General features: G+C 44.3%; 1 protein-coding gene across 1 annotated transcript in view; it reads left to right on the top strand.

The window, feature by feature from the left end:
• The window catches only part of LOC138472459 (uncharacterized), a 47,959-nt gene that overhangs the window by 14,598 nt on the left and 18,642 nt on the right, over nt 1–14,719 (top strand). Inside the window, exons 3-4 of the mRNA XM_069610640.1 lie at nt 8,382–8,481; nt 8,588–9,162. Of these exons, the coding sequence (XP_069466741.1) occupies nt 8,382–8,481; nt 8,588–9,162 (675 nt within the window). The remainder of the gene's footprint in view (nt 1–8,381; nt 8,482–8,587; nt 9,163–14,719) is intronic.

Genomic DNA, 14,719 nt, shown 5'->3' with positions numbered 1-14,719 from the left:
AGTCTATTACTTCTGCCATTTTGGCGCAATAGATTTTGGTTGCCATTTTCTGTGGATTCCAATATGTGTTTATTATGATGAGTTGATTTTTGTCCACCTTCATCCCCGATTCAGATTGGTCGGTCCATGAGGTCAGCGTAACTAACGTCTCATACGATTCGTGTAGCTTAGTCGGTGTTGCCAAGCCTACTCCCGTTTTTATGGCTGTCAACAGGCCTGACGATGGGCAGCCTAGCACACCCTTGCTTGCCGACGATATTTCAACTACAAAGCCGTCAAGGCAGGGTTTTTCTTGCAGCCAAGTCTCTTGTAGACATATAATGTCTAGTGAACCTAAATCGACGTCACCAGGTCTGGTTAAATGAACATGCCCCCTTGTGTTCCATGATCCCAAAACAAAGCACTTCTTACTTTCATCTTGCTTTCCGTCATTCTGTTCACCCACCATAGCTGCCGCTAACAACTTTGATTGCTAGTTCTCTTTTTTTAAATTCAGTGCTGCTCTTATCCATGCCAATGGACCTGTGCCTTCTCACGTACTGCTTGCTTCCACCGGGGCTGGTTTGCCTGACCTCTCGTTTCGGTTGTGGTAAGTGGTTCGTTCTATGCTATGTTGGCGATAGAAGTGTCGCACTTCGGCTCTTGGTCGTGCGCTGTATTCATCTGGTACTGTTCCTTATGTTCATTCCTTGATTGCTTATTATCTTTGCTTTTCTCCTCACCATACCATCTTTTATTGTGTTTTTTATCCTCTAGTCGTACATACTCCCTCTCCGAGTCATAACCCTTTTTTTCTAAGCCTTTACAGATTCTATTGTCTCGATAACGCTCTTCTGTTCGTGATGTATAGTGGTATTCTCTCTCTCCTTTCTGGTTGTAGAGGTGGTCTTTCTTATCTCTTGGCGTTTTTCTCTTTATTTCTGTCAGCCCAAACCCGTTTTGTTCCATTTCTCTGATTGCGTTATCATCTGTGTGTTGCACGCTAGTTTCTTTAACATGGATGTAAGCCTTTGCGATCTTTCCTCTTTGATATGGCTCTACTAACAAGATTTCTTCTGTTTTTATCTTTTTCAGCGAATTCATTCTGCTTATTAGTTTCAAGATCGTCTTCCTGTTCAGAATCATGTATCCCTTTTTTGTATCAAGTTGTTCGACTTTGAAAATGCGTCCCTGTTTTTTTACTTTGGGAGAATCTGTTCTTCGACGATCCTCTGAGCTTTTAGCAGCCCCCATTCGCTGTGGTGGACTTTGTCGTCCCTGTTTTTTTGCTTTGGGCGAATCTGTTCTTCGATGATCCTCTGAGCTTTTGGAGGCCTCTATTCGCTGTGGTCGACTTTGTCGTCTCATTCTTTGGTCTCTAGGAGACCTAAGTCTCTCTTCCCTCTTCTTTTTTAGTTCCCCTACTACTGTTCTCTTTTGTCTCTCATGTTCCTCTTGTAATCCCTTACTTGTTTGTGCTTTTGGGGTTTCTATGTTCTCGATTTCTTTCTCTGGTTCTTTCTGTTCTTTTGTTTGTTGGTCCATATTCACCTCAATCACTGAGTTGTTTGAGGCGGTCTCCCAGTGTTGGGATAGATTCATCAAATTTGTATCGCACATGAAATCTTTTACCGATCGTGGGGAGCTCCTCATTTTATCTCTGTTTGTCACTCTCGGTGTATCTTCTTGGCTTTCCTTGTTTTTCTTCACTTTTTTTTCCTTTGCCTTTGATGGTTCCGGCTGCTTCGCCTTCTCTCCCGGTGACGATTTCTGAATCTTGTCATTATTCGCTATTTTTAGTACCACTGGGACCTTTCTTTGAGGGTGGTTAAGCAGTCCCGATTTAATTGGGTATAAGTGTTGGATTTTTGGACTTTCTTCATTTGCTTCCTTTATCTCTTGCTTTTTCTTTGAGTTGTCCACGATTTCGTCGTTCTGTCTTTTCTGATTGATTCCTCATGGTTCTCAACTCCTTTTGGCCCCTCTCCCTTGGTAAAAGCTCAATTTGTTTTTTAAGGTCCTCCACTTCTTTTTCCCAGCCTTTATGATGTCCGATATTCCTTTCTTCTTATGCAGTGATGTAGCCTTCTATTTGGGTGATTTTCGTGGACATAGAAGCCAGGATTGATGTGTTGTCCTGTATTCCCTCTTTTATTGCTTTGTACAATTTGCACGGGGCATGAGCGGAGGGTGGGTGGGAGGGATAGAAACACACGGGGCATGAGTAGGGGTTGAGGGGAAAGACACACGGGGCATGAGTGGGGGGTGGGTGGGAGGGATAGAGACACACGGGGCATGAGCGGGGGGTGGGTGGGAGGGATAGAGACACACGGGGCATGAGCGGGGGGTGGGTGTGAGGGATAGAGACACACGGGGCATGAGCGGCGGTGGGTGGGAGACATAGAGACACACGGGGCATGAGCGGGTGGTGGGTGGTAGGGATAGAGACACACGGGGCATGAGCGGGGGGTGGGTGGGAGTGCTAGGGGCATGAGCGGGGGGTTGGTGGGAGGGCTAGAGACACACGGGGCATGAGTACGGGGTGAGGGGAGAGACACATGGGGCGTGAGCAGGGGGTGGGGGAGGGGGAGAGACACACACAGGGCATGAGCGGGGGGTGGGTGGGAGGGCTAGAGACACACGGGGCATGAACGGGGGGTGGGTGGGAGGGCTAGAGACACACGGGGCATGAGCGGGGGGTGGGTGGGATTGCTAGAGACACATGGGGCATGAGCGGGGGGTGGGTGGGAGGGCTAGAGACACACGGGGCATGAGCGGGAGTGGGGGGGAGGGAGAGAGACACACGGGGCATGAGCGGGGGTGGGTGGGAGGGAGAGAGACACACGGGGCATGAGCGGGGGTGGGTGGGAGGGAGAGAGACACACGGGGCATGAGCGGGGGGTGTGGGAGGCGTGAGACACACGGGGCATGGGTAGGGGGTGGGCGGGAGGGAGAGACACACACGGGGCATGAGCGGGGGTGGGGGGAGGGAAAGACACACACGGGGCATGAGCAGGGGGTAGGGGGAGGGAGAGAGACACACGGGGCATGAGCGGGGGGTGGCAGGAGGGAGAGAGACACACGGGGCACGAGCGGGTGTTGGTGGAGGGAGAGACACACACGGGGCATGAGCGGGGAGTGGGCAGGAGGGATAGAGACACACACGGGGCATGAGCGGGGGCTGGGGGGACAAACAAAAACACAGACATGCCGCACGGACATGAGTTTGTGCGGCAGATCCCGCTCCTCGGCCCTCCGCTGGCCACCGACACGGGGCATGAGCGTGGGTGAGGGGGAGGGAGAGAGACACACAGGGCATGAGCGGGGGTGGGGGTGCAGGGAGAGAGACACACGGGGCATGAGCGGGGGGAGGGAGAAAGACACACGGGGCATGAGCGGGGGTGGGGGGGAGGGATAGAGACACACGGGTTATGAGCGAGGGTGGGGGGGACGAACAAACACACAGACATGCCGCACGTACATGAGTTCGTTCGGCAGATCCCGCTCCTCGGCCCTCCGCTGGCCACCGTGTGCGATGGCGTGAGCGGAGGGCTGGAGGAACAGGGGACATACGGAGCATGAGTGGGGGTGGGGGGACAGGAAGGACACACGGGGCATGAGCGGGGGTGGGGGAACAGAAAGGACACACGGGGCATGAGCGGGGGGTGGTGCAGACACGGGCATGAGCGGGGATGGAAGGAACAAGAGACAGACACGCTCCTGCTGACCTGACAAAGCCTCTCATGCGGCAAAGAAAGATGGCGGGCATCTCTGAAGCCAGACGCACTGCACACTTTCACCGCATCCAATGAGAGAGCATGTCAGATGTCCACGGACATCACGCAAGCTGCTGACCCAATCACCGTCCTGTCCGCGGAGCGAACAGGGAAGTCCGTCCGCGGACCGAACACAGATATCACTAATTCTTTTTACCTACTTTTTGGTCATTTTAAAAAAAACTAATGGACGGATTTTCACCAAATTTGCAAAAGCACGCTTTCGGACCAAGCTGCTGCTCCTGGTCCAAATTTGGTGAAAATCCGTCCAGCGGTTTGGGTTGTAGACGCAAGCAAATTCGTTTTCCCATTACGTCTATGGGAAAAAAAAAGTTTTGGGACCCCCCCTATAACTTTGCCCCCCCAGGACGAATCCTCACCAAACTTTTCAAAAAAATTTAGAGTGACCCAAATACTTGTTTGGTGAGGATTCATCCAGGGAGAGCGAAGTTATACGCTGCCCAAAAAGTGCTCTTCCTATGGAAACAGCAACTTAACCATAACTACATGGCCACTACCGTGCCATGTAATATATAAGCCGCCCAAAAAGTGCTCTTCCTATAGAAACAGCAACTTAACCATAACTACATGGCCACTACCGTGGCCATGTGATATATATATATATATATATATATATTCAGTGAAAAAACGTTAGTTAAGAGAGAGTTAAGGTGCTCAGATTTAATGCAACAAAACCCCTGAAATGCAGGACTCGTATTTTAAGCCAAGTCCACCTTACTTATTCACTCCCTGTTCCGCAGCAAATGACCACAATGATGACATCACTGGTGGCCACTATTTACATCACACATGACATCAATGATGACATCAATGATAGTGTTCCTAATGACATCATGCATAATATCACTGATATCACTGATTTTATTAACTACGTTTTGAAATATGACTGTTTTGCTACATAACAAATATGAACATATTTCATACTTACTCACTACATTGTATTCTGCACTTGTTTCCTTAAATGTAATGGACAGTGCATAAGTGTAGGTGCATACAGACATTATTACAATGAAGAGTAGTATATAAGCATGTATGTACTTTGGAAGGTAATTGTTATATTATATTGGAAAACAAATTAATAATTTATTTTAAAAAGAAATGACTAAAATATCAGTAATAAAATAGACATGTCTATAATTAAATATTTACTTTCTAATCTTAATTTCTTTTCTATAAATGTAGTTATGTAGTATAAGTAGCAAATGTTTGTGTATATTAGCCAAACTTCAAATTCTTAAATACTATACTATAACAATGCACACATGTACATGCTTTCTTTTATTTGTGATTATTTTTTATAAAACTTGTCATTTAGGAATGAATGTATTCATGTAATGTTATTACTATAAGGAGAATTGTAAATTTAAATTGTATTTGCTTACTAATACATGAAATTGAAACCATTTTATATGACACTACAAATTGTTCTTTTAAATTGTATATTGATAAGTTCGACAAATTAATGTTCCACGCATACTCATATGATTCTCCTGTATCAGTGTATTTTTCGATGTCATGTTGTTATTAAGTGTACGAAAATAAAATATTTATCTAAAGAGGTGAAAAAAGTATTCTAACTTATATAATCAATAATTTCATATATGATGTAATCATTGATCCAATCAGTGATATCATTAGTGATGCCATCAGTGATGTCATCGGTGATGACATGTGTGATGTCATCATTGTTGGCATACGCTGTGCAACAGGGGGCGCATAGTTAAGGTGGACCTGCTTGAGTGCTTGTCTTGCGAGTTCTCAATTTGAAGGGTTTTGTTGCATTAAATTTGGTCACCTTAACTGATGTTTCCACTGAATTTGAATGGTTTTGTTATACTATAGTTTTCCCGGGACATTCTAGCCATGGCCACTGTACATGTTGCACAAATAGTTTTCTTTTGGGCCCACTAGCCATCGCCACTGGCCATGTCACCATTAGTTTGTTACCAAACACCCAAGCCCCGCTGCCCAGTAGATGTAGGTTCTGCAGATATCAAACCTTTTTTTAAACTCCTTATTCCTGCGATAAATTCACAGTAATCATTTCCAATAACTCTGATTGCCTCACTAGCCCTCTCCCATTACCCTCTGTCACTCATTGCTTCGTGTGACGCAATTTTGTCTGAGCAAGTCTTGCAGCGTTGTTGTAGCAATCTCACAAGATTCCTGCAGTCTTCCTTAGATAAACCAAACAATGTTGTAACTGCAACTGGCTCCCCAACCCATCTCCAAATCCCCAACTTCACATGGTGTCTTCTTTCTTACTCCCGACCTCTGATGTGATTTCTATTGCTATGGGTATTGGTATTTATATAGCATCTAAGGACAGGCCAACTGAGCTCTGTTGTTGAAAACAGTCAGTGTTCCCCTGGGAGTTACTAGATAAACAGAAGGGTTTTGAGTCTCTCTTTGAAGTTGAGAGAGATGGTTATTAGACTGTCTAAGTTCATGAGGGAGTTCATTTCAAAGCGTGATTGCATCCTTTTGACTCCTCCAAATAGTGTAGTAAGTTTTTATTTTTGGTTTATCGCAGGAATCGCTTACATTGAGAAAAAAAAAATAATGAAAAGCCTCCGAGCCTCTCTGTTGCAAAGTAGCAAGACCGATATATATAAACGTTTTGAATATTTTACAAACTTCTGGCTGGATTTACTCCAAACTAGTCAAGGAAATTAAGTTAACACTATGTGCCCAAGTTGTTTCTTATTTGGTCCAAACCAGTGATTTTCACCCTACGGCCGTTCAATAACTGCGCTTATTCCCCATGTGACAATGATTGTGAGTAGGCTGAAAACTGTATTTTTTTGTTTTCTTAATTCTTTTTCATTCTTTTATGAATTGCCCCCAAAACATCCAGTTCGAGAGCACCCTTGACAAACTTATTGTTTGGAAAATTTCGTTCAAATCCATCCACCAAGTCAAAGGTTATTAGCAATAGAATATTGGGAAGAAAGACCTGCTTTTAATTTCTGAAAAGCATCTCAGACTCAGCTACAAAGCTTCATTTGAGGTAAATAAAAGTTTTTAGGAGCACGGGGCACCCCCTTCTCTGTCAAATATTTTAAAAAAGACTGGTCGGATTTTTCCCAAAACCAGTCAAGGAATGTATGCTTTGAGCCCAAGTTGTCTTTGATTTGGACCAAATTAACCTAGATGTTTTCGCGCTATGGCTTCCCACAATTGCACTTTTTCTCTATGGGGAAAATGAATGGTAGTAGGCCTGAAAATAGCGTTTCTTTGTTTTCTTAATGTCTTTTTAATTTTTTAACAAATTGTTCCCAGAATTTCCAGTTTGCGGGGGGCACATGACAAACATTTTGTTTGAAACATGTCATCCAAATCCGTCCAGCGAGTCAAAGGTTATTAACAACAGACATTTGTGAAAAGTCTATGTACAATGGTTTCACTTAACTATAGGGCGGCGACCACTGCCCTATAAAATATATGTCAATATGTTGTTGTTTTAGCGTGGACAAGTGCCAGGTGGGGCACTAAACACAAAGCTGGCTGCTCTCTTGCGCAAACATTTGTTCTTTATTAAAACGCTTCTATAACAGATTACTTTATATTTCTGTTATTTTTCATTCATTTCCTGCTGCCTATATTTATTTCTATTTATATATATACATACACACATCAGAGGCAATGAAGACCTCAGCAAGTGTAGTGTCAACGCTGCTGTCTACACTAGTGAGTAATGGGCATAGCACCCTGTATCCCTCACCCAGCACATATCAGTGAAGTGCATGGTGTTAGGTAAAAGCTTCACCTATCTGCTGCACTGGTGCACACTAAGGGCCTCATCATGAGTTGGGCTGTAGCCCTTAACTGCGGTGGTAACGGTATTACCACTGCATTTAAAGGCTGGCCCTATCACGAGTTGGGCACTAAATGGGCTGTGTTACCTCCAGTTTTTTCTGTAGGAGAAAATCCCTGTTTTCGGCGGTATTACCGCCAACTGTATTAGCCTGCAGTGTTATTGTTGAAAATGCTCCATTGGATCCAATGGACCCAATGGGGAATGGGGATTTACCGTTAACGCCCAACCCGTGATCAATACAGCCGGACCGGTGGGTGCTAAGGCTATTACAGTCGGGCACTATTACAGGCGGGATACAGCCCAACTCGTGATGAGGCCCTAAGTGTGCAACTACACAGGATAGCAGCTGCCATACCATGAAAGAGGGATCCTCTCCTACTTCTCTGTAATGCTGTATTTGGCATCTCCACCCTTTAAAGAGGTGCATTAGGGCCTGCTCAGGTGTGGGTACCAGGAACTCCCCAAGCAAGGCAGTTGCTCTGAGTCTTTAGCACCCAATTGAAAGTCTGGGAAGTTTTTGTTCAAGTTCTGATACCACCTTGAGGATGAATCTTGCTCATATTCTGAGAGTACAGCATTGTTTTATTTTGTGCTGAGTATCTGAGTGTTTCAGGTCATTTGATATGTAACCAGAAGGAGTCAGTAATAGCTTTGAATCACTTAATGAGCATTTCCAAGTAGCACATCAGAAAGAACTCCTCAAGTATAAACATTTCAGATCCTTGGCACACACACTGACATGGCCTTCGGCTTTGACATATCACTGCATTATCTCTTTTTTGTAGAACCACAATGACCAGCGCACGGAGAGCTAAGCTGCACCAAGAACCATCGTCACATGACTTGAACCTAGAATTGGAGAGGAAAGACAAAGAACTAAACATGGTAAATTCCTTTTGCTTTTTAAATTAAAGAAAGTATCTTAAAACATGTGTGAACTGTGTCATCACTTTCATATATTGCTCTGAATGGGCTTTCTTCACTTTGTCAGAGCTCCTGCACATCGCTTGACAACACTGCTCATGTTCCTCGCAGAAATCTGCACTCGCTGCAGGGGGGAGAGATGAATCACACCAGATCCTTCAGCGAACCACCAATCAGTAGTGCAATGCATGACAGGGAAATAGGAGCAAGGCCAAAGGTCATGAAATTCCTTTCTAAAGCAAAGCGCAATTCAGAATCCAGTGCAGAGGCTCATATGGACATAAACCCAAGCGGCATATCGCCCCTCAATGGCAAAGCTGAAAAACAGTCAAAGGCCAACAGATTCTGCATTGGTATATCACCCGGCAAAAGAAAGTGCAGGAACAAGTTAAGTGCAGACCCTGATCTGGACAAGAACGCTAGTGGCATATCTCCCCTTAATGGGAAAGCAGAAGAGGAGTCAGAGGCCAGCAGATTCTGCATTGGCACATCACCCGACAAGAGAAAATGCAGGAATGAGTTAAGTGCAAAGCCTAAAATCAACATATCCTGCATAAAAGGGGATCCTGAAGAAGAGTCACAGGACATCGGATTGTCCACTGGTACACATCTCACACATGAGCCTCAGATCACCAGAACCAAGTAAGTGAAATTAGATTTCAGACAAACTGAATGGTGGGAGAATTTGGCAAAAGTGAGAGAAACCAAACAATGTGGTTTATTTCAGCAATGCAGAGTATGACCCAGTCAAAGCAGGAAGGAGGGTATATATTGCATAGCAGGTCTGTATTGACCATAACATTAAACGAGGATTAGATTATACTAGGTTGTCCTAAACAAAAATCCCAAGCAATGTTTTTTAACATGAAATCCACTGGAACTGCATAGCCAGAAACAGTGACATTTTAATGAAACCAAATAGAAATCCTGTTAGAAGCTGCAGAAAGATAATAAAGTAGCGCTTTATTGTTCGCAGTAGTTGTACAGCCCAAAACATTGTCTAATTTTAATTTATGATGCTTACGAATTCATGTTCCACATATGTCCGTATTTATGTATTTATGCTGTATATAGGATTAATGGATTTAGTTATATTGTCAGTTCCATGTACAGAATAAAACAACGATCTTTTTATAGGAGGTCATTGGGCCTCATTACGACTTCACAGGTGCAGAATTAACATGCTGGCCTTACTGTGTACCGGCACGTCTGTGCACCAGCAAAGTACAAGTTTTCACATGGGACACCTGATTCACCTCCAGCTAAGAGCTCGAGGTATGTCAGACACCTTACCCGAAAATGTCCCAGAAACCGTGGAGTTTACGGTTGAGGACTGGTCCTTCTGCGACCACATTGATGTTTCGCCGATTTCAGGCAACCATCTCATGAGTGAAGGTGCTTAAATATGGGGAAGGTGTGGGGTGTCCAAATGTTATGTAGCCAGTCATGTTCGGAGGGTACTAACAGTTAACTATTCAAAACCTGGTGCAGATTGGTGAAACAGTGTGGAATTGTATAAGGAACGATGCTTCGCCAAGCAACAAACCCACAAATTCTGAGTTTTGCTTAAATCTAGGGAAAGGGATGGGGTGTCCAGATGTCATGTAGCCAGCAATGTCCAGAGGGTCCTAACAGGTAACTATGCAACATTTGGTATAGATTGGTGAAACAATGTGGAATTGTATAAGGAAGAACGTTTTGCCACAAACCCAGCCACCCACACATTTTCACTTTTATAAATATAAATAGATAGATGTAGTGCAGATCAGTTCCAGCACAGAATCCTTTTTTTCTCTAGTTATATATGTAAATTAGGGTTACCACCTCCAGCTGAAGCTGTCCAGGGAGGTTTATTTTTGCCATGTTTATAGCTGTCATTGTTCATTAGTTCTTGCAGTTTTTGTGAAAAGCACTGGTAAACTATTGCGGCACAGGAAGTTATCAAAACTACCCATTGTGATGAATCCTCAGATGTCGCCCCTTCTTCTCTAGGGAGAGCCCTTTCCCATGAGGCCAGGGAGGTGAGGCTGCTACCTAATAGTTCCCCTGTGGGTGGCACTCAGAGGGTGGATCTCATGGAGAGGGATCCCCTATGGGACTAGGTATGATTGCCCCATAGAATGTAGTATGCCAAAACATATCCCAACCTCCCTCCTCCTCCCACCCTATACAGGGTCCCATAATCCCACACAGATCCATGTATTTGTGTTGGGTAGAGGATTTGTTCCCCTCCCCCCCAAGAAAGTAATGAGATGAGAAAGAGTAAGGACTACCTATGCAAGTCTTGTGTGGAAACTGGGACGAAGAAGAGTACAAGTAACAAGTAACAAGTATTGATGTTGAGAACATCAATACTGAGATGAAGAATAGGCGCAGAGTAATGAAGAATACTCTGAGGCACCAAGATCAACATTCTTATTTTTTTTTTTGATTACTTGAATTTAATCGAAAAGAGTTTAACGATTTTTACAAGAACCTTTCTTCTACAGATGCGCTTGTGCGCTCCGATGCTGGGGTTGCGGGGTTAAAAAATCTTGGGTTAAAGTTCGAGTAACACGAACCCTCAATGTCTGGGCTCTGTTTCCTCTTAGCTGTTCCAGAGAGAGACAAGGTGGCTGAAGATGCCGATGACATCACCTCCTCTCCTTCTACTATATTAGTCTGTGTGCTGGCTATCATTTCGAATGCCAGATCTATCAATTTCACCGTTGTGATTGCCCATCTCGTTGTTTCTCCTGAGATTAACCTATTCCACACCGCCTCTTCATCTAGCGTGATCACCCCTTGCAGGCAGGATTGAAGATATATGTCTCTGTTTGTCCTCGTCTTGGGGCATTTTAGGACTAGATGTTTCAGTGTTTCCACTTCCTCCTTGTCCTTACATAAGCGACATCTATTATCCATCTTCGGTGACCGAATTGCTAGGATTTGGTGGGTCATCAGCAGGTTTAATCTGGCTCTCAAAAATGTTCCTCGCATCTTTTTGTTCGGAAATTTCATGCAGTAATTCAAAGGCGTTTTCACCTTATTGAACATCGGCGGGAGATGTGTGAGTAACTTATTTTCCCTCGCAGTATCAATTGTCCGAATCCAATCCATTAGCTCGATTTTTGTTTTTACTCGATTCGGATTTATTCTTAGATCTTCTTCTGAGCAAGATATTTCTTTCAGAGCTTCTTTGATTGTTGTTGCCCAGTTATTAAGTGCCTTACAGGTTCCGTTTTTGAGTTCTTCCGCGATCATAGCATATATTGGTAAAGAATCAGCCATTATGATTTTTCTGTAAAGTCTCATCTTGCTTTGTTCCACCGATGATGCGAGGGAGACCAGGCCTAGTTCCCTTCTAATTGCTGACATGGAGGTCGATTTAGGTAGACCTAGTACTGACTTCCACACATGGCCTTCCAGTTTTTGCCATATGGAGTTCGGCATGTTGAGAGAGGCTTCCATACCATATATAATAGCTGGCACCACCTTCGCCTTGTAAAACTTTATCGCTGGCACTATGGAGAATTTCCCAAATTTTTTGGCAATCAATCTTACTTGAGCTGTGAGTCTTTTCACCTTGTCCCATAGCTGGTCTTGCATGGCTTTATCAGCCGGTGACCCGTCCATGGTCACCCCTAGATATTTGAACTTGTCGACTACTTCCAGCTTTGTATCCTCCAAATGCCATTTCTGCTCCTTCAATCTCTTCTTTCTGGTTTTCTCGAGAACCAGCACTTTTGTTTTTGATGTATTAATTTCCAAATTATTTCTTCTCATATAGCTTGCCAGATTTGTCAATTTTCGTTGCAGCCCGATAGGCGTTTGGTCGATAATGATGGCATCATGTGCATAAAGCAGACATGAGATGTTACTATTGCCAATTTACGGTGGGAAAGCTCTTATCTTTTCCATCCTCCTTCTGGTAGTCCCCCAAGAAAGCGATGAACAAGGCCGGGGCTAATGGGCAGCCCTGTTTAACACCTTGTTGGACTGCAATCTCTTCCGACAAGATGCCTTGCTTGCTCAGTTTCACCCTGATCTTTGTGTTGTCATGTAAAGCTTTTATCGGGCCCGTGATGGACGCTGGGCATTTCCAGTCACTTAGTTTTGACCATAGTTTTTCTCGGTCCACTTTATCGAATGCTTTCGATAAGTCTGCAAACGCCAGGTAAACTTTAGGAGATCCTTCTCTTACTTTCGCTTTCAGAATATGTAGCATCAAGATGTTTATTGTCGTACTTCCATTTTTCTGAAACCCTGTCTGGAAGGTGTCAAAGCAGGGTGCGCTTTTAGCCCACATTCTAAAGTGGACCAGCAGCTGCGTTGCGTAGATTTTGCCCACAATATCTAACAAGGCTATGGGCCTATAACTTTCCGGTTTATCTCTTCCACCTTTTTTATACACCGGCACAATTATAGCCTTTAACCATGTTTCCGGGTCCCATTTTTGTTTGAGCGCAATGCGTGAAGATTTTGCTTATTATGACTGCCCAAGCGCTCGAAGCTTGTTTCAGGTCCACATTGGTCAATCCATCGGGCCCGGGCACCCTCAATGTTTTTAAGCTTTTGATTGTCCTTTCGATATCGGTAACCTTCGCCATGTCCACCCAAGGGACTTTTGGATCTCCTTTTTCGATAGTTGTTTTTGGCTTGGGGCGTTCAAATTGGGCCGTTAGGTATGTTTTCCAGCTTGTCTCAGAAACCGCATTTACCAATTCTGGTGGTTTTGAAGGATTTGCTGCTTTGATTATTGACCAGAAGTCACTAGATTTCTTGGAACTGAGACTTTTCAACATACTTTCGGCATCTTGTTGGTACAACTGTAGCCTGTGGTTTTTTATCCAGTGTTTGTACCTCTTAGTCTCAATGCGCCAATTTTCCTAGGCTTCCTTGTGGTCTTCTTTTTTAGCTATTTTTCTTCGTCTCCTGACCACTTTTCTTTTTTCCACCACCTGTTTGTCATAGACATGTGTTGCACTTGGCTTTTTCCTTGCCTGACTTCCCACTGGTTTTCTGTATGGCATTAACAGCGGAAGATAATTTGGTCGATTTACAGGCACTTGTACCTTGGCTGCGTCTGGGAGTATATATTTATCTGTTATTCTTCTAATGTCTTCTTCCGACAAACGGACTCTCGATTGTTGGATATTAGACTCCAGGTTATAGTTGTATGCACGCTTCTGCATTTGTGCTCCTCGCCATTTGCATGTCAGGAGATTATGATCACTGTGCATTGTTCTATGGACTTCGTACTCTTCGATCATTGGTAAGAACTCCGTTGACACAAAAATATAGTCCAGTGTTGCTTTGCAGTTCATGTTCTCCCACGTTGGAATATTCTTTTGGTTGGGGAATACCGCTGCGATGTTATGAAGGTTTCTTGGTTTAACCAACGCCCCCCATGCAATACCTCTCGCACGGGTCGTTCCTTGTACTTTCTCCAACTTCTTTTCTTTACTCCCATCACTACAATCCGCGTTTAAATCTCCACAGACAATGATATCCGCATTCTCGTACTCCGCGTTGAGTGAGTCTATTACTTCCGCCATTTTGGCGCAATAGATTTTGGTTGCCATTTTCTGTGGATTCCAATATGTGTTTATTATGATGAGTTGATTTTTGTCCACCTTCACCCCCGATTCAGATTGGTCGGTCCATGAGGTCAGCGTAACTAACGTCTCATACGATTCGTGTAGCTTAGTCGGTGTTGCCAAGCCTACTCCCGTTTTTGTGGCTGTCAACAGGCCTGACGATGGGCGGCCTAGCACACCCTTGCTTGCCGACGATATTTCAACTACAAAGCCGTCAAGGCAGGGTTTTTCTTGCAGCCAAGTCTCTTGTAGACATATAATGTCTAGTGAACCTAAATCGACGTCACCAGGTCTCGTTAAATGAACATGCCCCCTTGTGTTCCATGATCCCAAAACAAAGCACTTCTTACTTTCATCTTGCTTTCCGTCATTCTGTTCACCCACCATAGCTGCCGCTAACAACTTTGATTGCTAGTTCTCTTTTTTTAAATTCAGTGCTGCTCTTATCCATGCCAATGGACCTGTGCCTTCTCACGTACTGCTTGCTTCCACCGGGGCTGGTTTGCCTGACCTCTCGTTTCGGTTGTGGTAAGTGGTTCGTTCTATGCTATGTTGGCAATAGAATTGTCGCGCTTCGGCTCTTGGTCGTGCGCTGTATTCATCTGGTACTGTTCCTTATG

The sequence above is a fragment of the Ambystoma mexicanum genome, chromosome 8 (genome assembly GCF_040938575.1).
Source record: "Ambystoma mexicanum isolate Mex_15411 chromosome 8, UKY_AmexF1_1, whole genome shotgun sequence".
NCBI lineage: Eukaryota > Metazoa > Chordata > Amphibia > Caudata > Ambystomatidae > Ambystoma > Ambystoma mexicanum.
Note: the sequence above shows the minus strand (reverse complement) of the source record. Positions and strands in the feature narration are given on the sequence as shown.